This window comes from Miniopterus schreibersii (assembly GCF_964146895.1).
Source record: "Miniopterus schreibersii genome assembly, chromosome: 19".
In the NCBI taxonomy this organism is placed as follows: domain Eukaryota; kingdom Metazoa; phylum Chordata; class Mammalia; order Chiroptera; family Miniopteridae; genus Miniopterus; species Miniopterus schreibersii.
In genome coordinates this window covers 137,971-165,515 of record NC_138119.1, presented here as the reverse complement: position 1 = coordinate 165,515, position 27,545 = coordinate 137,971, and the positions used below count along the sequence as shown (strand labels likewise).

Sequence of the window (27,545 nt, the reverse complement as noted above, 5' to 3'; positions counted from 1 at the left end):
TTTCAGTCTTTTATGGTACGAATTAGTAATTCTTGCAAGTTAATCCGAGCATCTTGCATTAAAAACTTTTTAACGGAGACATAGGACTCTCGGTGGTTGTGAGCCCCGGGTGTCTGAAACGGTGTAAAGTGGACTTTGAAGTTGCCCTTTGCCTACTTCCTAGGTGATGGCTTTATGCAGTTTTGGGAGGTGGAGGGGCAGCTGGTGATTAATTTTACTTTTACAGCCCCTCAAAGCCGTATCTTTTATATCACCTTTTGCCTTTACTCTCCCAACACGTTGTCTTTTAAATTTTGCTTGTGAAAGCAAATGGAGATGGAAAGGAAGAAGGGCGATCAGAGGATGACAGAACTTAGGGAAAGGGGCTGGTGGGCCATCAAGACAACAAGTCCGTACCTTTTGTGGACTTACAAGAACTTTAATATAATTTGTGGCCCAACATTTGGATGTTTTGTAATTTAAACTGTGAAGCTGTATACCAGGCGTGACTTTGCTCTCTTGGACTCTGAAACTGCCAGCAGTTGCCTCCCCGTGAGGGTCCCATAACCCTAGCACTCCCTGTACTAAAGAGGGTTGACCAAAACTCCTTGTTCTGCAGACCTGAACTGAGACTCGGACAATCATAAATGCTTAATCGTACATTACTCTATCTCATAGCCCCACTTGCTGACCACTGGGTAGGTGAACATTAAAGGTCCAGTTGCTCCCTCCAATCAGAAAATTAATGACTTAATTTCTGTAACTTTTTAATACATTTTTATAATTGTTTTGAATTTTTAATCTCAGGGATCACAAAACCAGCTAAGTCTATTTTAAACTTGTTCTCTAAGAAATTGACAAAACATAATGTTCACTTATTAAAATGACAAACTTAAAACGTGCAAAATTAGACAATAGTAAATTGAACTCTCATATGCCAATTGCCAGGATTCAACAATTATTTAAAATTTGCCACATTTGCTCTATTAGTCATTTTTCCTTCGTGTTGCTTGTTTGCTGAGATATTTTAAATGAAACTAGGACATCATGTAATTTCACCCCTAGATATTCCATTATCATCTCTAAAAACTATGGACTGTTTCTTACATGTGCTACTATCATGCCTAATAAATTAATTCCTTGAATACTCTTTATTTTACAGATGAAACACAATTAGGAGTTAAAATATATATATATACTGACCCCTGGATCACACTCCTTAGGGCAATTAAATTACAGTCTCTGCTGGTGGAACTTAGCAATAAAGCTTTGTAGTTCCTGAACTGATTCTACTATGCAACTAGGGTCAGATAACACTGGTTTAAGCTGTAGAAGAGAATCTCTGTAATAAACTGGAATGTTAAAACATACTAGAAAACAGTAGGAAAGTACAGTACTTATGTTGAGTTAAGCCATTATATGCTACTGAATTATTAACAGGAGGGTATTTTATAACTCTTTTTATTAGGAACCAGTTATTCAACTTAAATGCATTAGAACAGGAGCTTAATAGATCTCTAGTCTAGTTACCATAGTGTAAACGCTGTTACAAAACATGCATGAATATATTCTAGATGCAGCACAGCAGAACCTGGTATGCAGTCACCCTACTCAAGAATACATTGTGAACGGACTGAGCATCAGCCTCCACATGACCTTCAGAATCATCTCCTTCCAAGTCCCTCATTTCACGAAGGAAAGTGAAGCTGGAAGCAGTTGAATTTTCCAATGTTACAAAGTTGCTTAACGTAATGGATTACTTCAGCTCAGTGTACTTTCTGTTCCAAAGTGTGACAGTGAAAAGTGAAAATTACTTAAGCAGTTTCTCAATCCATTTTGGTTCTTCAGTACTTAACAATAGGACAAAGTAGAGTAAATGCATCGCTACGTTTATGATGCTCCTGGAATAGTCATATCAGGGTGCAGCCTCTGATGTTTGTTGAGAGCAGAACGATACCTGAAGGCTTTTCCACAATCATTACATCCAAAAGGCTTCTCTCCTGAATGAACTCTCTGATGCTGAATGAGGTAAGTGCTCTGGCTGAAAGTCTTCCTGCATTCATTACAGTTGTATGGCTTCTCCCCAGTGTGAGTGTTCTGATGCTCAGTTAGATGAGTGCTCCTGCTGAAGGCTTTGTCACATCCATTACACTTATACGGCTTCTCTCCAGTGTGAATTCTTTCATGCTGCGTCAGATGGGAGCTCTGGCTAAAAGCCTTTTCACATTTATTACACTGGTAGGGCTTTTCTTCTGTGTGAGTTTTTTGATGTTGAGCAAGAGATGAACAATGTCGAAAGGCTTTGCCACACTCGCCACACTCATAAGGCTTTGCTCCCGTGTGAATTCTCTTATGTTGTGTAAGATGTATGTTCTGGTTGAAGGCTCTCCCACATTCATTACACTTGTAAGGTCTTTCTCCAGTATGTATTTTCCTATGCTGAATAAGGGATGAGCCATAACTGAAGGTTTTCCCACATTCATGACACTGATAGGGTTTCTCACCAGTATGAATTCTTTCATGTTTAGCAAGAGATGAACTCCGAATAAAGGCTTTCCCACATTCCTTACATTCATAAGCTTTCTCTTGGGTATGAGTCTTCTGATGCTGATTAAGATTTGAGAGGTAACTGAAAGCCTTCCCACATTCATTGCATTGAAAGGGCTTTTCCCTGGTGTGAATTCTGCGGTGCTGAGTAAGGGATGAGCAGTAACTGAAGGCCTTCCCACATTCATTGCATTTGTAAGGTTTTTCTCCAGTATGAATTTTCAGATGTTGAGCCAGGGATGACCAGTAACTAAAGGACTTCCCACATTCAGCACAATCGTAAGGTTTCTCCCCAGTGTGTGTTTTCTGATGTTGAGTGAGGTTTGAGTGCTGACTGAAGGCTTTCCCACATTCATTGCATTCATATGGCTTTTCACCAGTGTGAATCATATGATGACGGATAAACGTTGAGGGCCCATTGAAGGCCTTCCCACATTCATTACATTTATAGGTTTTCTCTCCAGTGTGAATTTTTTGATGTTGAGTAAGGTGAGTGCTCCTCGTGAAGGTTTTATCACATTCTTCGCATTTAAATGGTTTTTCTCCTGTATGAATTTTCTGGTGTTCCATAAAGTGGCCTCTCTGGCTAAAGGCTTTTCCACATTCATTGCAAGTATATGGTTTCTCACCCGTATGAATTCTCTGATGCTGAACAAGATGGGTCCTCTGACTGAAGGCTTTCCCACATTCATCACATTTATAGGGTTTTTCTCCTGTGTGGATTCTTTGATGTTGAGTAAGAGATGGACCCTCAATGAAGCCTTTTCCACACTGATCGCATTTATATGGTTTATCTCCAGTGTGGATTCTTTGATGGTTTGTAAGGTTTTCGCTCCTGCTGAAGGCTTTTTCGCACTCGTGACACTTGTAGGGTTTTTCCCCAGTGTGTGTTCTCCGATGGCGGATGAGTGCAGAGCAGTAGCTGAAAGCTTTCCCACAGTCGTCGCACTTACAAGATTTCTCTTTTTTAACTGGTTTTAAATTCTGTTTGATGCTTGTTTTAGTAGCAGTCTCTTCTGGAGATACATCTTGTTGTGTTACTAGGGTTGAACTAACATTGATGCTTTTTTCAAAGTCATGATTAACATGGTCTCTCTCCAAAGTAGGTATTGTTTTCTCAGTTATTTTTATTTCCCTTGGCAGTGTTTGTTCATTTGCCTGCTGCCTCTCTAGACTTTCTTTAGACACCCACATTTCTGAGGAGTTAGAACTCCAAGAGTCATCACTTTTGTGTTTTTCCACGACTGTGTCTGGAGATGGCTCTTCTTCAGAAATGTCTGGCTCTGGGACTGATGTGCTATTTTCTAGTCTTGTTTCCCAGCCTGAAAGAAAAAATAATGCCAGTATTCTCTTAGTAGAGGGGTAAAGAACAACAATAAAAAATAGACGGCTGTTGTGGAAGTGACCTAATGAAATTCAATGGAAAGCCCTCAGGAAATTCTAAGGATTTTCAAAAATATCCCTATTATTTGGGGAGAAATTTGGAAGGAGTCAAAGAGAATGATAGATAAATAAAAGATAAAAATAGTAAGAGAATATCTAATTCAGTTTTATAGATCACCTCTAAGAAAGAGTAAGGGCACTCCATTTAAGGAGATAGCTAATTTAAAGAGTGACAGAGGTGGCAAAGAGGAGACAGCATGGACTGAGAGGAGGTCTAAGTTAATGGCATTCATCTTTGGGACCCATTACTTACCTCCAAAGCCACCCACTGGAATGCCTGGATCCACGATCCATGGCTCTGTCCCTTGCTCTAACTGGGAAATCACATCAGGTTTGGAAACTTGGAGTCCTGCTCATGAGAAGGAAAAAAGAAGATGGTTACCTGTCTGCAGTAAGGGAAAAGTGCCAAATCAGAGTTCAGTTTCACCACTTTGTTTTCAGAGGAAAGGATATATAGGAACCGAACGAGGGGAATGAACAGCATATCAAGCTTCAATGTTACAAATTCCCTGACAACGTATAATTTGGGAACTGATCAGGGTTCAGAAAAATTATTAGTGTGTCTTACTTGTTAGGAGAGAGAAACCTGTTCAAAGCCTTTCAAAATTTAGGAATCCTAAAGGCAAAACTCACCTAAGCACAAGAAATCCCTCTTCCTCCTTTATACCCCAGATGCTAACTCAGAGACATCATCCTTACCTATAGAGACCAGGTGTGTATAATTTTCCAGGGTCACATCCCTGAATAAATCCCTCTGTACAGAATCCAGCTGTTTCCATTCTTCCTGGGTAAAGTCCACTATCACATCCTTGAAGGTCACTGATTCCTGAAATACCAAACATGTTTCTGCTTGGTCATAAAGCATTTACCTAGGACAGGGGTGAAGTTTGCAATAATGACAGAGTAAGGCAAGCCATGGGCTATCTGAAACATGATTCTGATATTTCCTCCTTTGTAAAATGAATAGTAAAACAGTGTCATCCCATAAACCAGAAGGTTGGGGGTTCTGTTTCCTGTCAGGGCACATAACCAAGTTGCAGGTTCAATTCCTGGTTGGGGTGCACATGCGACACAACCAATTGATGTTTCTCTCACATCATTGTTTCTCTCTCAAATCAATTAAGAATATCCTTGGGTGAGGAGTGGAAAAAACAATGATTCACAAATGGTCTATAGAATAAAGCCTTCATTTCTCATCTAGACATTCAATACCTTTCATATTCCAACTTTATTCAACCCATCCATCTCCTCCAAATATTTATGAATCCTGTATAACCCCAGCTAATTCTTATATGTTAACTTTTGCTCATAATCTTTTTCCATACCCAGAATCTACTACAACCCTCCCACCTACCTGTCCAAATGTCCATCCTTTGAGAGGTAGTGAAAATCCCACATCCTCCATGAAACTCTCCTATGCTCTCCAGACTACATTTTATTCATTCTTTATTTTCCACAGCACTTATTTCACCTTTTTAATATTTATCAGCCAAGCTAGAGCATGGCAAGCTACTAAGCAAGAGCTAAGTGGTGAATGTATTAGTTAAGCTGGAGAGACAGAACCAGGAAGAACGTCAGATAGGAACCCAGAATGAAATGCCAACATTGGTTTTTGGATAATCATACCCTACTCTAAGGGCTGAAATGGCATTTCAGGAAGTCTCAACTTACCTGAAAACTGGCTGATGGGAGTAGAGTATGTCCCCCTTGGAGAAGGGCAGATATTGGAGAGGACAGCTCTAGGAGAGGAAGAAGAAACCAGTGAATCCTGTCCAACAGAGCTGCTCCCAGCAATTTTGAAAATCCACTTATTCTATTTGAAAATAACAGAATGGTGCCATTTCCTTTAATTCACAGAATCCAAAAAATAATCAAGAAAATTGCTGACGATTAGCCCTGATAAATGCCCTGATACTCTCATTGGTAGGTTGAGAAGGTAAATCATTGCTTTAAGATTCACAGTTTTTTCTCTAGCTACTTAGTCTTCACAGGCCTTTTGAAATTTTGCTAGTAATGCAAATTAAATATCACAGTGATGTCTGCTACTTATACTACATACAAGAATGTCTAAAATTAAATGGGCATGGTCAATACAACTGCTGGCAAGACTAGAGAAATTAAGTGGGTTATAATTGAGCAGTCATACATCAACAAATTGGATAACCTAGAAAAAGTAGATAAATTCCTAGAAATATACAACCTACTGATACTGAATCATGAAGAAACAGATAATCTGAACAGACCAGTAAGGAGTAAGGTTATTGAATCAGTAATCAAAACCCTCCAACAAAGACAAGCCCAGGACCAGATGGTTTCACTGGTGAACTCTACAAAACATTGCAAGAATTAACACCAATCCTTCTCAAGCTCTTCCAAAAAAAACAAAGAGGGGGGAACAATCCCACACTCATTTTAGGAAGCCAGCATTACCATGATACCAAGACAGATAAGAACACTACAAGGGAAGAAAACTAGATGAACATAGATGTAAAAATTCTCAACGAAATTTAAGCAAGCTGAATTCAACAGTACACTAAATGAATCTTACATCATGATCAAGCAGGATTTATTCCTGGGATGCAAGGATGGTTCAACATATCCAAATCAATAAATGTGATACACTACATTAACAAAATGAATGATAAAGCCCATATGACCATCTCGATAGATGCAGGAAAAGCACTTGATAAAGTTCAACATCCTTTCATTACAAAAATTCTCAACTTGCTGAAGAAGGAATGTATTTCAACATAATAAACCATATATGACAAGCCCAAAACTAAAATACTCAATAATGAAAGTTTGAAAGCTTTCCCTCTAAGAACAGAAACCAGAGGGTGCTCACTCACACTGTTTATTCATCATAATACTGGAAGTCGTAGCCAGAGCAGTTAGGTAAGAAAAATTTTTAAAAAGGCATCCAAATTAGAAGGGAACAAGTATAATCATCTGTTTGCAGATGACATAGAGAAAATCCTAAGGACTCAACCAAAAAATAAACTTAGAACTAATCAACAAATTTGGTAAAGTTGCAGAATACAACTTTAGTTTATAGTGTTTCTGTACACTAACAAGGAAATATCTGCAAAATAAATAAAACACTCCCATTTAGAATAGCATCAAAAACAATAAAATACTTAGGAATAAATTTAAGGAGGTGAAAGATGTGTACACTGAAAACTATATGACAATGAGGAGGAAAACTGAAGATACAAATAAATTTGAAGATACTCTGTGCTGCCCCTGGCTAGTGTGGCTTGGTTGGGCATCATCCTCTGTACTGAAAGGTTGCCGGTTCAATTCTAGGACAGGGGACATCCCCGGTGGGAATTATTATCCAAAATATATAAGGAACTCATACAACTCAACAGCATACATACGAATAATCCACTTTAAAATGCACAGGGTACCTGAATAGACATTTTTCCAAAGAATACATACAATGGTCATGAAAAGGTACTTGATATCACTAATCAGGAAAATGCAAATTAAAAACAATGAGATATGAACTCAGACCTGTTAGAATGAATATTATCAAAGGGCAAGATGTAAGTGTTGGTGAGGATGTGGAGGAAAGGGAACCATTGTATACTGTTGGTGTGAATATAAATTGGTATAGCCATCAAGGAAATACATATCACATTTTCTTAATCATTCATCTATTGATGGACACTTAGGTTGCTTCTATGTCTTGGTTATTGTAAACAATGCTGCAGTGAACTGGGGGTACAGATATGTTTCTGAGATAGTAATTTTATTCCCTTTGGATAAATAACCATAAGTGGGATTGGTGGATCAGATGGTAGTTCTATTTTTAATTTCTTGAGGAATTTCCATTTTGTTTTCCATGGTGGGTATGCCAATTTACATTCCCACCAACTGTGGGAATATGTGTATATATGTAGACACACAGAATGAAATATTTCAGCCATAAAATAGAAGAAAATCCTGTCATTTGCCACATTCATGGACCTTGAAGGCATTATGTGAAATGAAGGAAGACAGAAAGACAAATAGTGTAAGATCTCACATGTGGAATTTAAAAAAACCGAACACATAGAAACAAAGAGTAGAATAGTTATTTCCAGGGTGGGAAGGGAAGGGCATAGGGAAAATGGGGAGATGTTCGTCCAAGGGTACAAGCTTCCAGCTATAAATTAGCTCTGGGGATCTAACGTACAGCATGGTGACTGTGGTTAACAATACTACATTATATACTTAGAAGTTGCTGAGAGAGTAAATCTTAAATGTTCTTAATACACAGATACACACAAAAGGCAAATATGTGAGGTGACAGATGCATTAACCTTATTATAATTTTGCAACATGTAGGTGTATGAAGTCTACCCACTGGACTAAACTTACACAGTATTATGGGTAAATTATATCTCAGCTGGAAAACAAATTTTCTCAGCAATGTTTTGTAGCTTTCAGTGTACAGATCATGAACATTTTGTTAGATATGTTTGTTTCATATTTTGGATGCTATTGTAAATGGAGTTATTTTTAGTACAATCTCCAATTGTTCATTAATATAATGACAGTTGATTTTTTAAACATTTTTGTTTTGAGATAACTAGATAAACATGCAGTTCTAAGAAAACATTTTTTGTACCCTTTAAAAAAAGAATTGAGACAAATATAAGGTATAGCTTAAACTATATAAATAAGTAATGTTCAAACTTCTAATGATATTAAAGAAAGGCAAGAAAAAGGATTGTATAATAATAGGTTAAACCAAACCTGACTGCATAGCCATACCTAAAGAATGTAAAGACAGTGACAATGCAGAGGAGCTCTTCTGGCATCAGAGGAACTGAGGCTACTGTGCTTAGGAAAAAATTTGTGAATCGGAGTGGTAATCGCTGATTTGACATATCTGAAGGGCAGCGTGTGAGAGAACAGTTTTGCTTCGGGGGATTTCAAGAACTAAGATCAATGCAGAAGTTTAAAAAAAGGCACTTCTGTCTAATATAAGGAACTAAAAAAGTCACAAGGAAACAGTCTGCACATAAAATGGAGAGTTTAATGCCACACTTGTTCAGGTATTGGCCTAAGGATGGCTATCTCCCAGCGATATTTTAAAAAACTCATTTTTGCGTTGAAGGGATGATTACCAAGGTTTTTTTCTGACTGCAAGATTATCATTCTGATATTTAACAAACAGAAGTCATGTGAAGATCACAGACATTCTGAACTATTGCCCCAATCCCTAAACCCGGGAGTTAACTCTTCCGCCAAGTCTCCCTGTAATGTAATTCGGCCTCTTTATTTGACCCTTAAATATAAGGTTTCCTCCTTCCACCTAGTCCAGCTGCCAAGTATCTGATCTTCAAGTTGGGGCTGCTCTTGCCTCCATCACTGCGCTCCCCCCCAGCCGGCCTCACTACCTTCCATCTCAGGAGCCAATCCCGTGCCTCTGGAACCTGGTCACCACGTGTCCCCAGCAGCGTCCCTCCAGCTGGGTCCTCCGTCTGGGGCTCAGCTGCCCAGCAAGGGCTCTGAACCTTAACACACGCTGAGGATGGCTGGCTGAAAGACAGATGGGTCAGCAGCCCGCGTCGGTCACACCGCAGAGTTCTGCCCAGCGGCCACGGGGTCCTGGGAAAGAAGTGCCGAGAGCGCCCACGGCGAGCGGCACTCCCGCTGAGCGAAACCGCGGCGCTCGAGGGCGCAGGCTCAGCCCGGGATTAACGAAACCCTTGGTGCCTCCCCTAGAATCTGGCCAGAGGCGCCCACGGGACTGCCGAGTAGCTTCGTGCACCCCGGCGGGCTCGGATTCGGGAAGACACACCTGTTGCGGGGGCGGGAAGCTGGAAGGTGGCCCAGCGGGGCGGGGCCCAGCTCCGGTCCTCCCTCCCAGAGCGGAACAAAAGAACAAAGCCGTCCGCGGGGTCAGGGCGGAACCGCCCGTGCCGAAGGCTGCACCGGGCGCCCGCTTCCAGGACCCCCCAGCTTCCTCCGGTAGAGGCCGATCCTAGCTCGGCGAGGAGGGTGACGTCACGCGACCGGAGGGCTGATGGTTGCCATGGTGATACCTCGGCTTTCCTCCACAGTGATCTGCATGCTCAGATCGCGGGTCTGGAAGCGCCGAGACGATCAGCAAACCTAGGGAAAGGGGCCAGAGCTGCTGGACTTCACAGCGCCAACCTCTTTCCCGTCCTACAGCGGTTCAACGGCCACTTCCGGTCGCGAGGAGCGAGCCCCGCCCCCGTTCGCCGGTGCGTTGGAGCGCGGGTGGCCACGCAGGACTACGATTCCCAGAACGCTCCACGCGCCGAACTCCATTTCCCAGAGGCCTCGGTCGCCGCGCAGACGCAGTCGCGCGGGCCTGGAAGGTGTACCCGCCGGTGGTTCGCTCCTGAGTCAGGTGGCGATGTGTGTTGGGGCGCTGACCCTCGAGTTTGTGTGATTGGACAGACCGTGAGAAATACACATTTTCACACATATAATTTTAAAAAGCAAACAAGCATTTCCGCATGCATTACGTACTTCTACAGCCTGGCCTGCACTCTATTCAGTGTTCTCTTCGTTTGTTTAAAAATTCTGGTCCTGACCCACTCTATTGCTTTCATGACTCCCAAATGGGTCACAACCCAAATTTTTAAAAATGCTGAAGGAATCGGGAGATGACGTCACCATGCTTTGCCCGGCTGTAGTGCAGCGTGTGCCTGTGTCCGCGGCACAGGACTGCGAATGAGCCCGGCCAGTGTCTGTGTCCTTGGCAGAAAAGAATCCAACAGAAGTCGGTAGGTTTTTATATTTTTAAATATGTGGCCCACGCATTTTATTGTGCTTGCATACGTCCACAGCATTTGGACAGGGGCTAAGATTAAGTCACTCAACCCATTGCTTGACAGAATTTAACTTGGAAATCCTATTATGGACTATATGGAAACAAAGTTGCAATCAAAGGAAAGGGAACAATATCTAGAAGTCTCTAAGAGCAGATTTCTGAAAAAGTCTGCAGGAACGAGAAAATTTACAGGAACAATTTGGTATTCTCAATAGACTGCAAGAAAACATGGCCTAAATGAAACACGAAAGAAAGCTGTGAGAGAACACGTTGAAATAAAGATACTAAGCGAAAAAGTATTAAAAACATACAGCAAACGTTTAAGATTCAGCAACTTAATTAAAGTTATACTGAGAAGAATTAACCTGATGCTGTGGCAAAGTGAATCAGTTGTGTATAGGATATTCTTTTAAAGCTCCTCCATGATTCAAAAGAGAAAGATGGATGATGGATAGATTAGACATAAAGGATAGGAAGGAAAGCCAAGGTGTGGATAATTGGCCACCAGGGAGAGACCACTTGAGATCAGCCTCATTTAACACTGTGTGTGCCAGGCAGTGTTTTAGTGCATTACATCTATTTACTTAATGCTTGAAACAACCTAATGAAGTTATTTCTGTATTATTGTTTCTACTTTACAACAAAGGAAACTGAGGCACAGATAAGTCGAATAACCTTCCCAAGGTCACATAGCCAGTAAATGATGAAGGTAGGACTTCAATGTAGTAATTTGGTCCCAAACTCTCACTTTCAGTCTCTAACACTAGACTGCCTAGTAAAGATATGACTAATTTTCTGAGTTTAAGAAAGAATACATCAATCAACCAATGAATGTATAAATAAGTGGAACAACAAATTGATGTTTCTCTTTTTAAAATCAAGAAATAAAAAAGAAGAAAGAACATATCCCTTATTCCTTGCTGGTAGGCGTGCAAGGTGGTATAGCCACTTTGGAAGACAGTTTGGCAATTTCTTACAAAATTAAACAGAAAAAAGATGGAAACTCACAGAATATGTGTAGGTCAGTTATTTAAGATATAACCCTGCCTTAGTTATTTGCACAATGAATAGGATTTTAGTAATAACTTGTTCTTTTTAACTTGAAAATACGCAGTGAATATCTCAGTATGTCATCAATAAATATTCATATATAAAGTAACTTTCAGTGACAGCAAAAGTTTTACACCCTACTGATGGAATTTTTAAAAAGTAAAATATTTACTGAAGTTTAACAGGTACACAAAAAAGCATATGAAGGTGAGCAACTCAATATATTTACACAAAGCAAGCACAGCCCTGTCCCCAGGACCCAGTGTGGGAACCAGAGTCATTATCAGAATCTAAGAAAAAGCCCCCAAGGGTAGTGGGACCTCCCAGTCTATACCTTATAAGGGTAATCATTATTCTGATTTCTAATGCCATAGGTTAGTTTCAGCTGTTTTCAAACTTTCCAAAATTGGAATGCACTATAGTATGTGTTCTTTCATGTCTGGCTTTATCAGGCTGTGAGATTTCGTCCATATGGTGTGTGTACTTCTAGTTTCTTCACTCTGGTATTCCATTGTATGAAAAACAAAACAAAACCCACAATTTTTTCTAGTGTAGATGGACATTTGGTTTGTTTCCAGTTTAGGGCTAAAGTAATTTTTGTTTCCTGCAAATGAAGCCTGACTTTCTTCCTTTACCAAAATCCATTCTGCCATGGTCTTTTTTTTTTCTTTTTTTTCTGGTCCAGTGAAACAAAGTTGTGGCTGTGTCCAGTCCTTGTTCACTGTTTCCCTAAAACAAACAATTTGATTAATATTTTTAGTTCTAATACATCACTAATTGCTTTTTATTTTGCAAGTTTTATTAAATACAAACTTTTTCTTTTGTTTTGGCATCTAACTTCAATGAAAGCTAATGTTCCAAATGACTAGGTGGGGGGACGCAGGGGGGAGCATATATGCTTCACAAAAAAGTGTGCACCAGAAACCCCACAAAACTGCTATATATAGATGATGGACAGAAATAATTTTACCTAAAGGTTGGTTTGTGTTCATCCCACAAAGCCTGCTTGTATGTGGGGTTATGGTTACACGTCTTTGTGTTCTTTGTTGTCTATAGCCTGCAAAAGCCCCTGTACGGTTAGTGTAGTCGTGGCCGAGTGGTTAAGGCGATGGACTAGAAATCCATTGGGGTTTCCCCGCGCAGGTTCGAATCCTGCCGACTACGCGGTCCTTTTCCTGGGAGGGCAGATGTGGCGGCACTGTGGGGGAAGCCCCTCTTCTCACGAGTCTCCGTGGCCTTTTCTTCCCCCGCAGACCCCCCCTCGGGCCCTATGGGAGACGGTGGTTCCATTTCTGACAGGGAGGTGGGAGGACCTGTTTTGTATTCAGTCCCCTGCAGGGGACCTGCACCCTCCCTCTTTGGCGTCACTCCCAGTCCCAGCTGCGTTGATCCGAGAACCACTCCAGCGCCTTTCGAATATCAAAGCTGCAGCTACTTTAAGGCCCAGAGGAGAACCTGGGTTTAAATGACAAGAGACTTAAGACTCATTGGGAGTTAATAAGAACATGGTTGGCACCTGCCTCCCATTTACATGCACAAAGAGCTACTGGGGCAATATGCCAAAAAGAAGGTAAAAATGCCCATGAAGGTATTTAAGCCCTCCATCCTAGACATCAAACCCTGGAATGATGATGCCCGCGTGGCGCAGCTGGGAGCTCTGTGCGCTCCACCCGGCTGCACTGGCTGGCCTGGGCAACTGCAAGGACTGGAGCCTCCACAAGATGCCAGTCAAATGTGTGGAGGCCCAAGGCAAATGGCCACCCCCCCAAGTTCCAGGAGCATTTGAGGAGTGTCAACATTGCTGCTTTCAATAAGACCTGAAGCTCCAAGCAATGTGCTTGTGAATGTATGTTAGACTTTGTGAACTAAAGTTTCCTGGAAGGAAAAAAAATCACTATTTTAAAGCCATAGCAATCAAGACAGTGTGGCACTTACTTGGATGGGTAATTAAACATTGAAACAGAAGAACACATCCTAAACAGAACCACTCATACAGTCTTGATTTAGAACAAAGGTGATCCTGCAGTGCTCCAAGGAAAGATCATTGTTTTCAATAAATTGTATATCGATATGGAAATAAATGAATTACAACCTACACAAAACTCAATCAGATGAAATGCATATTTAAACATGAAAGGTAAAGCAATAATGCTTCTGAAAGATAACTTGGGATAATTTCTTCATGACGTTGGAGTGCGCAAATATTTCTAAAATGGAGCACAAAAAGCAGTCACCACAAAAAATATGTATGTACAAATTAGTCTTCACCAACACTGGAAACTTTTGTTCGTTACTAGCCACCAGTAAGCAGGTACAAGGCAAATCTTAGAGAAGATATTTATATTGCATATGCCTAACAAAAGACTGTGTCTGTAGTGAGAGTTCTCCAGAGGAACAGAGCCAGTGTATGTATATAGACTTATTTTGAGGAAATGGTCCAGGCAGTTATTGAGGATGGCAAGTTCAGACCTGCAGAGGGGCAGCAGGCTGGTGGCCCAGAGGGAGCTGGCACTGCAGCTCGTCTGTTGGCAGAACTCCCTTTTACTCAGGGCAGCTTTTGCTTTATTTGTGCTGTCAGTTGATGAGGTCCATCCACATTGCAGGCCTGAGTCCTGAATTCACTTAAAGAAATAATCTCATTTGGCCAGATTTTTATTCTTATTCCATGTAGCTCCTCCCAGTCACTGTGGTCTCTGTGTGAGTGAGTGGGTTAGAGGCCGTTGCGACCAAAAGGCGTCAGGAATATAAAGTCCCGCCCCGGGCAGGTGCAGCAGGTGCAGCAGGTGCAGCAGGAGCGTGCTGGGCCCATAACCAGAGGTCGGTGGATGGAAACCATCCTCTGCTAGCTGTGTTCTTCCCATGCTTTTCCAAGACCCGCGGGGTCCTCTTTCTTTTGAGACAGGCTGATCTCGTTTTCGGGGTTCCAGCTAAGCAAGATTCCCCTCAGTGTCATTCATCCTCCGCCTCAGCTGCCTGCTGGGCTCCCGCGAGGAGCGTGAATGGCCATGGCCGTGGCCGTGGCCCACACGTCCCTCCACTGCTGGGCGGTCCGGTGCTTAACAGGACAGAGCCCGGGTACACCATGGAGGGGAAGGCCCGAGAAGAACTTGGAGTAAAGGGAGTCTCTTGTGTGGGCAGAGGCCGGCGGTGGATTGATGTGATTGCCCCTGTCCTGGAGGAAGGGACACGGAGGAGAAAGGACTCACCTGGGAGGTGGAGGTGGAGGTGGAGGTGGAGGTGGAGGTGGAGGTGGAGGTGGAGGTGGAGGTGGAGGTGGAGGTGGAGGTGGAGGTGGAGGTGAGGGGAGGGGAGGGGAGGGGAGGGGAGGGGAGGGGAGGGGAGGGGAGGAGGCCCGGGACAGGTCAGCAGACCTTCCCAAAGAGCTTAGAGAAGGAAGCAATAAAGAAAACAGCTGCTTTAAGGCTCTAGCATAGAAAGATAAAGTGGAGATTATTTACAAGGCTGAAATTTTATCTGGAAAAAAAAAAAAAGAAAAAGATAAAATTGGTAAACCCTTGGGTAAACTGATCAAGTAATAAAGAAAAAGGCATGCAGCTGTTCTTGGAAATGGGGAGCAGAGGGCCTGTCTAGTAGACTTCAAAAGTGAAAAAGAGGCTGAGTGGCCAGAGGCGAAGGGAAACTGCCAAGGCAGAGACAGACCGAATCCTCCCAGGAATTCCTAGGAAGAAACTCAACTGTGGTTGGCATTCCTTCAATACATTGACCCGTACTTGTTAATCATACGATGGGATTTTGCGTCTGAACTCTGTGCCCAGAATGATTCAAAACCTCACCTGGTTTTTGGCCCCTCTCTCTTCACCACCATCCTGGACCCCAGGACGAGCCAGCCTGGCATGACTTTGTTGACTCCTTTTGATTGTATTACAAGTAAAATGGTTTTTCCTAATTTCTGGAATTGTGTAGTGGTTTGCTTACTAATACCCAGTTTGGATTCACAACTTGGCAACCTTGGCTTTCACTGTAGATGATTCATGATTTCCTGGAATTTCCTTTTCTAGGTGCTTGTAGAAGGGTCCACCTCCTTGGAGAGCAAACACTACTTTCTTTAGGAAAGGCTGCCTTCAAAGCAGTTTTGATGGCAGGGAACAGGAAGGCATCACCAAAGCCTAGGCTCTTTTGGGGGAAAGGAAACATGTAGGACTGTGGTCTAATTCCTTTTTAAAAAGTAATAAAGTATGGTGGTGATGTGGGAACACTCCTGGAGTCTCCCACTGGGACCAAGAAAAGTCAGATGTGGGAACCTTCCTTCTAAGGAGCTCAGATGAGTAACTGCTCGTTATGAGGAGGGTCTCGGCGTGGACGGGGCAGTTAGTTCACCACTTTAACCACCAGCCAGGACCAACTACACAGAGGCTGCTGGCTCACTAGCCTAAGAAGCCACAGGGAACTTCAGCTCTCCAGGAGGTCAAATATTCTTCCAGAAAGTGTATTTGTTGTGAATGTTTCTTACTCTGACATCATGATGGTTCTTTTCTTCCTTATAAAATAAATTCTATTAAACCCAAGTGGAATTCTATTCCTGTATGTTCCCAGATGCAGGTGCGTTGGGACTTAAGGAACTCACAGATGTCAGGGTCAAAATTGGGTTCCCTCATTTAGGTGGAGGTGTTTTCCTCGGAGGAACATGAAAAAGGTAAGGCAAGGTAGGTTCCACCGAGATTTGAACTCGGATCGCTGGATTCAGAGTCCAGAGTGCTAACCATTACACCATGGAACCTCACCTTAGGTGGTGCCTCCCGTAATCATGTGTAATGAGCTAGAGTAATTCTCCTGAAAGCATTTGTCAGTTAAAATTCTTGGTCCACGCCCGCTGGACACTTTGGAAGAAAATCAGAAGGGATTTTATCTTACTTTATTTTATCTTACTTTTTGCCCAGTACTGGAGCGCATGTAGCGCACCCCATAAGCAACTCGGAAGCTGGGTGGTCCTAGTCCCTGCTTCCTTCCTTACGGAGAAATGAGTGGGCGTGTCCTAGGCATTGCACCCCTGGACTGGGCGTCTTTTGTTGATTATATGACTTAATGCTTGAAGACTTGGTGAAGTTGGTACGTTTAGTTCCTGTAGAGACGGGTAAAGTGAACTTAGAGATTTCACATCTCGTGTCTGCAACTCCGCTCAACTTCACCGTGAGACACTTTTCTCCACCCAGGTTATGTACTCACCAGGTCCGAGTCCTGTAAGAAAACCACCTTGAATGTGTCGATTCCTGGCAAATTCACGGAGGAAAACTTGCAAAAGAAGTGTGCTTGAGAGAAAATGGGAGAGTTTGTGCTCGAAAAAGTCTGAATTTTGTCTCGTGTAGCGATGGGTGAGGAGCGTTCTCGGAGACGACATTTCAAGGTCACCTTTTTCGCCTCCATCAAGAGGCAGGTGCCCGGTGAAAGCTTCCAAGTGCACTGCAGACTCCTTTCCTTGGACCCAGTCACAGGACGTGTTTCCAGGGTGGGTAGGCGGGTTCCTCGGGGTCCACCCTCCCCAGTCCTGCAGACGGGTCTCGGCCCCGCGGCGCAGCTGCAGCGTTCAGCCGAGCTTTAGCCAGCTGCCCCTGGGGGTCCGAGTTGGTGGGGCTACCAGCGGGAATACAGGCATCTCCAGGACTGCACAAGGACTTCTAACCCGGAGGAAGAGACCCTGCCACTCGGCGAGGCTGCGCGGTGCCCCCAGGCTGTGCAGCTTCCCGCCCGCGCCCCGCGCTCCTGCGCGCGCCCAGGAGGCCGCAGAGCCGGGCCCTCCTGCCCACCTGGAGGAGCAGGCGCGCAGAGGAGACACACCTCTCCTTCCAGTTGTCCCGGCAATTAAAAACGAACAAATAAACACAAGGAACTTCCAAAACATCTACTTCATGCAAAACCTTTCTAGTGCGCACCTTCTAAGGGCTGGGCCTTGTACCAGACTCTGGGTTGTGTTCATCCAACACAACTGCGTATGTATGGTCAGCGCCCGAAGAAAGCGTTACCTGTAACTCACCGGGGCACGGAGCGCAAACAGCCAAAGGAAGTAATTTCAAAAGGAGCGTAGAAGCAGCGCTTGCAAATACGGAGATGAAAGCTCCCCTCTTCAGTCAAGCTCTTCTCCCGGGTGGTTGCATATGCCGGTGTCCCTCTGGGCAGGCACTGGGGTAGGGCTGTCCTGTAAAATGAACATAAACCTGAGCACTGGCACGGGGACTGGGAGAGGAGAAATGAGAGGTGAGACGAGCCACGGGAAGCAAGGAAAGGTTACGTTTCCCCCAGTTCTTACTGTGGGGAAACGTCCTTAGCTCAGCTCCTTCTTCAAGATCGCTTGTTTAGCTAGTTTTATGGACTCCAGTGGAGGGTAAGGTGCTGGAGACAGGAGGGTAAAGGAGACGAAGACAGTCCCTGCACCTGACCAGATTAGTGTCCCCTGGGAAGGAAGCTCTGTAAACAGGACCATAAAGCAGAGCCCACGCGGGGTATGTTGGGAAAGGGCTTGTTTCTGGCAGTCTAGCGGCGCGGACAAGATGGAAACCTAAAACATGAATAAAAGTGGAAATTACTGACTCGCACAAGAACTGATCATGCTGCTCTGCAGAGAGAGTGGTCCATGACCTTCACACACAGAATGTGCAGGATAGTGCAGCTGCAGCATGTGGATCCTGGTCATCGAAAAGGAAGTGGCTTACCTCGGGCAGCAACAGATAGAGAAACAAACAACGGAAGGTGAAGAATAGGTTCTGCAACGGACTTCGGATTAAGGCTCAGTCAAGCCTCTGTGCATTGCCTTCTAGGGGGATGTGCCAGCATTGATGTGTGAACACAGAACTCCAACAAGGGCACTGCAGTGGGTCTGCCCCTCAATATGTTGGCTACCACTGGTTGTCATGGGGAAGAGCTGCTGAGCCCATGTGGAGAAGCTGCTTGTACTACTTAAAAAGAATGTGCTTTGGGCCTCATGGCCTCTGAAAGACATTTTATGCATTTCTCACAAGAAAATAAAGCTGGCAATTTCTTCCCTTCCCTTGAATGGACTGTGAAGTTATTAGGGACGATTTCTAAAACCTGTGTGGGTTTACCACCCCATGGCATATGGAATGGAAAGCTCTGCACCCTCTCACACAAGATGAACCCAGACACCATCCACTTAGCAAACTATTCCAGGGAATTTGCAGAAGTATTGAAGATGCTGTGCCCCAGCCTAAGAATCCCCTGCATTTGGGTTTCTCCTTCATATCATGTAGCCTAAATGTAATGATAATAAACAAAATAACTCCAGTAAAATTAAGCATAAAGCTGCTAAAGAAGCATTCTCTTTAAATTCAGGCTGCATGATTCATTAACCTTAACCTTGCAAATTAGGAGGGAAAGGTGCGCTCACCCCTGAAGCTGAGATTCCAGTTAAACCAGTTGTCCTTGTCTCTGTCATCACCAAGTGATTGTGTGATGTGGGTTCCTGACTGTGTTGTTTGGAGAGACCAGAGTTAGATCTAGGGCATGGCCGGTGGGCTCAACCACATTCATTTTAAAACCTCTTAACGTTCCTATCAGTACAAAAAAATTTAAAGCAACAACATGCAGTAAGAAAATTCAAGTAAATATGCCACTAAGTGTCATATTTAACAGCATGTTCCTAGAAAGAATCTAGATCGGAGCACTCAGTACTGTAAAGGTGCCAACTCTACCCTAGACTGACCCATTAGAGTCAGTGCATTTTAGTAACAATACTATCAGGTGTGGGGGGTTTTGGAGATTGACAAATTGACCTAAATATAACATTAAAGTGAAAGAGGCCAAAGTAGCCCAGGTTACCTTTTAAAAGGAAGGCAAAATTAGAGGAGTTACTTTATGCTAAAGACATAAATGTAGCATAATTAAGACAATATTACATTGTCCATGGACAGACAATGACACTAAATAGAATTTGGACTTAGACCCTCACACTCCATACCCTGCTTTATGAGCAAGGGAGCACCTCAGAAATGGTGAGAATGAATAGTCTTTGCATAAATTGTGAATATAATGGGGGGAAATGATCTAATGCATACAGCCGGGGGGGGGGGGGGGGATAAATTGACTCCTTTAACAATATCCACAAAGCCAGTTCCAGGTAGACTGTGGATCTGAATGTAAAGGTTAAATAGAAAGATGATAGTTGGGAGGTAAGTAAAGCTTCTAGAACAACACAGGGGAGCATCTTCATGACTTTGAAGTAGGGAAATATTTTCTAAACTCGACACCATGAGAGCAGTCACAAAGGGGTCTCCTTTCCATCTGGATCATCAAATCCTGCTGTCCTGAGTTTTCTTGTATTTTTTGATAAAATTCCCTCCAGTTTTTCTCCTGTCTCCTGGAACTGCCAGTTGTCAGAATACATTGAATCTCCTGAACTGGTTGTTCAATTTTCTTGTCACTACTGTTTTCTGCCTTTGATATGTTTCTAGGTTTTTTGGAGGTTTTCTAAATTTTATCTTCCAGTATTATTAACTGCTCTTTTCTGCTATCATACTCTTTATTTCCAGTAGATCCTGGTCTCTTCATCATCATAAAAAACTTTTCCCTAAATTCTGTTCCCAATTTTACACTATGATACATTTTAAAGTAAAATAAAAATAGCTTCCATTTTGTGGCATAGACTACCTTCTAGGATTTATCTGAGAAACACTTTCACTGAATTGTCTCTTTATGAAATAGCTTCCTTCCAGCAGGGTTTGGGAGAGAAACTTGGAGACAGCTTTGAGTCCTGCCCACCCCCTCCCCAGCAAACTTCTTGAGGAAACAGCCCTACTCCGCTTTTTGTGGGCGGGAAGGGGCTCTGGGTTTCAGGGGCTGCAACAAGACAAGCGTTGGTAAGAAACATGGAGCAGCTGTGGTTGATTAAGAGTGGAAAGGCAGGTAGGAGACAGGTACAGGTATTGTCTCTGTGGGAACTACACGGTGAGCACTTTAGCATAAAGTAAAGCCTCTGACGTAGTCGGCAGGATTCGAACCTGCGCGGGGAAACCCCAATGGATTTCTAGTCCATCGCCTTAACCACTCGGCCACGACTACTGACATGCAGAGCATTCCCATTATGAAGAGGGATAGGATAGACATAATGATAGGACTTGACAAACGTCTTTAGCAAGCTGGGCAAATTCCTTGGGTGCATAAGGCATCGGGTGGGAGGTCAGGCTCTCCGATGGCGAGAGAGTTCACCAACCTGGGCCTGATCCCTGACGCTTGAGCTGGGCTCCTGCTGGGTACTGGACTCTCCAAAATGGAGCGAACTCACTGAGCACCGAGGTGGAGTTGGGGTGACTCTGGTTTTAGGCCTGGATGGGACCAACCCTTCTGCTAGGACTTGCAGGAGGACAGCTCCTGGCTGAGTAGCACTGCCCTTTATGGGCTCCAGGGAAGGAAGTGCTCCCGCTGGTTCAAGTGTCCAAGGTAGTGGGAGAGAAAAACGATACTGAAAAGTATCCCTGGACCCCTCACCTGGCATCCCTAGGCACCAAGGCTCACACCAAAAGCACTCATCTCATTGTGTTTGGAAAAGTGCTTTGCAAATGCCAACACACTTTCACAAAAAAAGACAACTAAGAATTTCAAAATGTGTTTGGGTGAGGTTTTCCAACCAAGCAGGGTCTTTTGCAAATTTTCTATGTAGGGAGAGATTGTTTGAATGGTGGGGGAACCTCAGAGACACTACAGGTGACTGGTCTTTCACATTCTAGTCAGGTCCACGCAAATCACTCCCCTCCACTCCCACATTAATGGATCATTTCCAGAGAACTTTAAAGTGGCATACTTCTCAACAATCCTATCATTAGTTTATGTCTATATGGTGCCCTTTTTCAATTCCTCTTAGAAAGTTGGGAAAGTATTTCATTTAATAGTGGGAGAGGATCATTAATGAAAGACTAGAACTTGTACTATTTTAGGGCAGTGCCTTTGTCTGTTATGGTTTCCCCAGTCACAGAGATGTTCCTGAATGGGCTCTGTCACCCAGAGCTTATTAACTGAAATAAAAAGAGATAGCTCCGCCTGGACAGGGACTTGAACCCTGGACCCTCAGATTAAAAGTCTGATGCTCTACCGACTGAGCTACCCAGGCTCCCTTTGAGGGGTGTTTATTATTTAGGGCCTCATTAGAGTCTTTCAGGAGTGCTGGTCCCAGGCAGGTGGCCTCTGTCACAGTGCATCTTCATTCATGAGGCATGTTAGCTCCTCAGCAAAGAAGCAGAAGATGCTGACTGATTCTTTTTCTGAGCTGTTCTTTTCTTCTCGGTTTCCCCTCGGAGTCCTGCAAGGCACAGGTTCTACTCGTTTTCATTTTCCCTGCTACAGAAGCTGCAGACATAGTTGGCCTCCTAACACAGAAGCCATTTTCCCAGATGGTTCCACTTCCAGTAACCTCCCCAGCTGTACTGACAGAACAAATCCATGACCTTCCGAAAGAGAAGCACTGGCCTCTGGTCTTGTAAGCCAGTGGCTTTTAGTCTGAAGAGGGTTCTCTCCCAGGAAAGTCTTGAAAAGGAGGTTTCGAAATGTGATGAGGACAGTTGAGGCCCAGGCCTTGGTGGTGTTAGTTTCCTTCTGTAAAACTGTTTAAAAGCTCAATGCAAATATTATTCCAGCAAAACTACCCTGACTCCTGTGGGTGGCTCCCTCTAGGAAAGCAAGCACTTGCTTAGCTTGATCCCAGGGAATATTCCACACACATTGCATTCCTGTCACTCACTCCTTACTGCCTCATCTTTAGCTTAAAAATGGCCTTTCATTTTCTACTCAACTGCTGAAACTTCTCATTTAGAAAACCATGTCGCGGTCACACAGCTTATCCCCTGCTCCAAACCCACACTTAGAAGGTCCCTGCTCTTGGGGTTTATGCTCTGCAATTGCTCTTTTGAAATTCTTATCAATTTTTATCTTTAAACATGTTTTGTGGATGTGGAGCACATGCAGGATGTGGAGCACATGCAGGGGTCCCTGAAATTAGATGTTAAAAACTAAAGAAAAATAGAACTCAAATGTGTGAATACTAAAATTACATATCAGTGAAGTTTTGCCCATAACTTCTGTAAAGCAAATTTTCATTGGCATTTTTGTAAGTGAAATTTAGTCATGGGGAGAAGGGGAAAGGAGGCCTCGGGTTCACAGACGCAAGTTTATCACACTTGGCTGTCTATGGCTCACTATATTACTGGTCCATGAACAGTCATTCTCAGTTCTACTCTGTTTCATAAACATGCCTTTTCCTGTCATGCCCTGTATCCAGCCCTTTTCTCTCCTCCAACTTATAGATCTTCTCTTAAGTATTTAAGATCCTTAGAAAAGAACCTACCCTTGAAAAATGTTCATTTGTGTGATTTTAACTTTCATTGGCACTGTTGGTCCTGATTTTGTTTTTTTCTACTCAACACAGTTCAAATAATCTATTGTCTTGCTATATTTATATCTGCTTCTATGTGCGGTTGCTGAATGGCACAAAATTCATCTGCAGCCACTGTAGGACACCTGATGCACATCTAGGTGGCCGCCTACAATTTGGTACTTCAAATACTACTGACTGCACCAGGCAAAGCCAGCCATGGAGCTGGACTGGAATTTCACTGAGGTGACTGTCTAGGAGAGAAATTGCTTTCTAGTAATTTAAAAGCTATACAGGAAGAAAAACTCATTTAATGTCAAAGCTGCAAAAATCTGAAGATTCCTAATTTTAAGACCAAGATCTTAGTCTATGTAGAATGTCACAGACTGCATTTTTTTCTTTCATAAAACAAAAGACATCTAAGTCACATCATTCTGAGAAATCTGAGAGGGAGCTGTTAATTTATTTTAACAGCATGAGCATTTCTTTGCTATTGATGATCTTAAAATGTTTCGGCAGTGTCATAATCTCGAGAGACTTCTTAGAGTTTAGAGGTGACAGAGGGAGGTAACTGGCCAATTTTCTATAGAACTTTATAACAGATTATTTTCATGTCCTGAAAAGTGGTGAAGATTTCAGTAATTCTCTCCACAGCAAACAGGACCCAAGTGTTGAGGACTGGTGAGTTGGGCACCTAGGGGAACCCCACAGGGTGTTACGGTGGTTTCTTTCTGAGCAGAGGGAATCTCCGCTGGCACAAAACAGCAGTGTGTCAGGAGTGGGATTCGAACCCACGCCTCCACGCGGAGACCAGAACCCCCGGGGCGGGAAGCGGAGCTTGAGTCTGGCGCCTTAGACCACTCGGCCACCCTGACGCGCTGCCGCCGCCCTGCTGCTGTCGTGATTGACCGTCGACGCCCAGCTGCCCGCGGGCACGAGCGCGGGGCGCTCGGGGAAGGTGTCGGACCAGGTCTGAGCTCTGCGCTCCCGGAGAAGCGGGGAGCTCGCGAGTCAGGACCCCAATACCTTCTAGTCCTGAGGCGGGATCGGGGCACCGGGGGCTCCCTCCTCGCTCCCCGCGCGGCACAGCGTCCACGGCCCGGCCCCCGTGACCCGGACCCCAGGGCCTCTGTGCTCCCTGCAAGCCAACCCTCGTCCGCAGACGCCGCCCCACCCCGCTCCAGGATGGGGAGACCCTCGGCGAGTGAAGGGCCGACCCCCGGCCTGGGCAGGACTGCCCCCGGCTCTCGGGCCCCCCGGGCGGCGCCGTGCGCAGGAGAGGCCCTCAGGGCACTTCCCGCCGGCGCGACTCTGCCCGTGGACCCTCCGGAAGTCACGGAGCTTTCCCCAGACTCCTGCCCGAGGAACCTGTGAGCGACAGACGCGGCTGAGCCTCCTGTGCTCCGTCTTCTCAACTGCGGTTGCTGCTTGTCCGAGCTGGGTCTCCAAACGCCCCCCTGGCCATTTTCTGGGACCTTTGTCAGTGCTCCTCTGTCTGGGTTCAGCGACGCGCGTGGAGGGAGAAGCAGGCCTGGCCCTCAGCCGGGACCCCACCCCACCCCACCCCACCCCACCCCACCCCCACCCTTACCCCACCCCCACCCCCACCCCCACCCTCACCCCACCCCCACCCTCACCCTCACCCCACCCCCACCCCACCCCCACCCTTACCCCACCCCCACCCCCCCACCCCCACCCTCACCCCACCCCCACCCTCACCCCACCCCCACCCTCACCCCACCCCCACCCCACCCCCACCCTTACCCCACCCCCACCCCACCCCCCCACCCTCACCCCCACCCCACTCCCACCCCACCCCCACCCCCACCCTCACCCCACCCCCACCCTCACCCCACCCCCACCCCACCCCCCCACCCTCACCCCCACCCCACTCCCACCCCACCCCCACCCCCACCCCCACCCTCACCCCACCCCCACCCTCACCCCACCCCACCCCACCCCCACCCTCATCCCCACCCCACCCCACCCCCACCCTCACCCCACCCCACCCCACCCCCACCCTCATCCCCACCCCACCCCACCCCCACCCTCATCCCCACCCCACCCCACCCCACCCCCACCCTCACCCTCACCCCCACCCCACCCCCACCCCACCCCACCCCCACCCTCACCCCACCGCCTGATCCCGGCCAAACCCTCCCAGTTGAAGGGGATGCTGAGACTCGAAGCGGGCGCTGGAATACCTTTGTCCGCAGCACAGAAAATCGGAAAGGGCCTGAGGGTAGAACGCCAGGCTTTCCGGAAAGCAACAAAACCCTGAAGATTTGACCAAATGATCAACTTTAAGAGAAGGACCTAGAACGAAGGTAACCGAGGCTCCGTAGCTCAGGGGTTAGAGCACTGGTCTCGTAAACCAGGGGTCGTGAGTTCGAATCTCACTGGAGCCTCTAGGTCTTGGTTTTTCATGTTTGATTGTGGGGAATGTGTTTCCTTGACTCCATTCCCCAAGCCCTGTACTCACTGCCAACAGCGGGGAATTCAGAACAGATGGTAGAAAGCTGTGCCAGCTGAACCCAATGATGCCTGAATACAGCTAATGCCAACGCTGTGGTGGCCCTTGTTCACGAGCCATGCCTCCCAAGGCTCCTGAAACCGTGGATGGTACCACGGTCTTTGTACATGCCTATGTACATGTTTTTTCCTATACACACATACCTATGATAATGTTTAATTTATAAATTAGGCACAGTGAGAAGTTAACAATTATAACAATGTACCGTAATAAGAGTTGTGTAAACGTGGTCTCTCTCCAAATATCTTACTGTCTTGTACTCATGTGAGATGATAAAACGCCTATGTGATGAGATCAGATGAGGTGAATGACACAGGTATTGTGACATAATCCTTTAGCAGTCATGTGGGTGACTTTAATGCTGCGATTTTATCACGCTACTTGGAACAGCCCCACTTGCAACCTAAAGAGTCCTGTCTAATTTAGCCTTTGTAGGCCTAAAGAGACTATGTTATGATTACCAAATTTACCATATTTACCTAATGGATGCTAAGCTCCCCTGGAGATAGGAGTCACATTTTATCCGATATTGTATCTCAGAGAGTTGCAGAGTATGGACCCTGGTCTGTGCTCAGTAACCGTTGAATGAAGCCCAGCTAAAGAAATGTAATGAGTGTGGTGAGTTTGGAAATACCTTAGGAGGTGTATAGACTACCTGAAGACCAAGGAACCAAGGTCAACTAAGAGAGAAAAACAAAGAAAGTAACTCCACCCTGATGAATGTTGTACCTAAATATGAAGTGACAGATCCTCCTGATCTCAGTGTATTATCTCATAGTTGGGATTAGCTGCCCTAAAAAATAAGCCCTGATAACATCTGAATGGCTCACATAAATTACCAAAATCAATAATCTATATCAAAAATTAAAATGATGGAATTTCCCTACACCACATGTGCATTAAATAATACTATAATAATACTGATAAGACATGGATACATTCCCCTCCAAAGTACTCTGGATTCTTGAAACAATCCAACACATTTAACATTGTACCATGTTTGAAAAGTTGACTGTAAATTGATCAAGACTCAGGACAGGCACAGGTGATTTGCTTCCATTAAAATCAACCAGAGCAGCTTCCTACTGCTGGCAACTTAGGACTCGGGTTGTTCCTCCGATTTTTCAGCGTTCTTTATGCTTCATGACTCAACAGACACTGCTTTCTGCTTGAAATATACCTCCATCCTTCTGGCGAAGCCCTACTTGTCCTTCAGGATCCAGCTCGTGTTTCGCTTTACCCGCAGTCTCCGTGTGAGGTCCTTCTTCACAGCACCATTTGCTCACCTATGCACTTTTTCTTACTAAAATGACACTTCATAGTAGGAACCAGCCTTCATTATGACTGAATCGCCACAAGCCAGTCGGAATTCAAATATGTGTGATGAATAATAAGTTTTAAAAAATAAATGAATGCTGCTGTAACCGCAGAGCCAGCTCACACTGGCCCAGTCCTGCCTCTTACAAAATACTGAGTTGTTTCCGGAGACAGCTGAACAAAACTGCAAGCCACGCAGCCCAGGTATGTGCAGAGCAGAGAATACTGCACGTGACGCGGGGACGTGACCGGAGCCTGACGCAGGAACCCTTTCAGAAGCGAAGGTGCGCTGTCCAGAAAGGCTGGTGCTGAAACCCCTTCGCCTTGCCGGGAGCCCTGGATCAGAAAGCCCGTCTCCTTGCCAGTCGATTTCAAAATAAAGCTTTCTTTTCAGAACCAGGTGCCGTAGCACTGGCTTGTACGCCCATCGGGCAGTGGACCCTCGCTCTGTAGCACTGCATCCCCAAACCTGCATGTGCTCTCCAGCAAAATGAAGTTATCGGGCAACTGTTTAACCTGGGGTTATAAGAAAATAAGCTGGAAAACTAAAG

At 44.9% G+C, this 27,545-nt stretch overlaps 2 protein-coding genes across 5 annotated transcripts in view; both read right to left on the bottom strand.

The window, feature by feature from the left end:
- Positions 1-27,545, bottom strand: part of LOC308548950 (histone H2B type 1-C/E/F/G/I) — a 329,370-nt gene that overhangs the window by 293,598 nt on the left and 8,227 nt on the right. The window lies entirely within an intron of this gene.
- Positions 733-10,169, bottom strand: ZNF184 (zinc finger protein 184). Of its 4 annotated transcripts, none has more exons than XM_081121098.1 (7): positions 9,764-10,162; positions 9,360-9,501; positions 8,731-8,799; positions 5,641-5,708; positions 4,669-4,795; positions 4,223-4,318; positions 739-3,848 (listed from the first exon to the last, which is right to left on the bottom strand). In XM_081121098.1, exon 7 carries the CDS (start codon positions 3,718-3,720, stop codon positions 1,870-1,872), a length of 1,851 nt encoding a protein of 616 aa, XP_080977224.1. In that variant the 5' UTR covers positions 3,721-3,848; positions 4,223-4,318; positions 4,669-4,795; positions 5,641-5,708; positions 8,731-8,799; positions 9,360-9,501; positions 9,764-10,162; the 3' UTR covers positions 739-1,869. The 4 variants fall into 4 exon arrangements, with proteins under 4 accessions (XP_080977221.1, XP_080977224.1, XP_080977223.1 ...); XM_081121097.1 differs by having other exon boundaries at positions 8,731-8,794; XM_081121095.1 differs by lacking the exon at positions 8,731-8,799 and having other exon boundaries at positions 733-3,848; positions 9,764-10,169.

Bases quoted from the DNA above. Each gene is read 5' to 3' on its own strand.
- ZNF184 (XM_081121095.1), bottom strand. The intron at 4,796-5,640 runs GTAAGTTGAGAC...TTGGTATTTCAG, and splicing joins TCCCATCAGCCAGTTTTCAG to GAATCAGTGACCTTCAAGGA. The intron at 4,319-4,668 runs GTAAGGATGATG...TCTCATGAGCAG, and splicing joins TACACACCTGGTCTCTATAG to GACTCCAAGTTTCCAAACCT.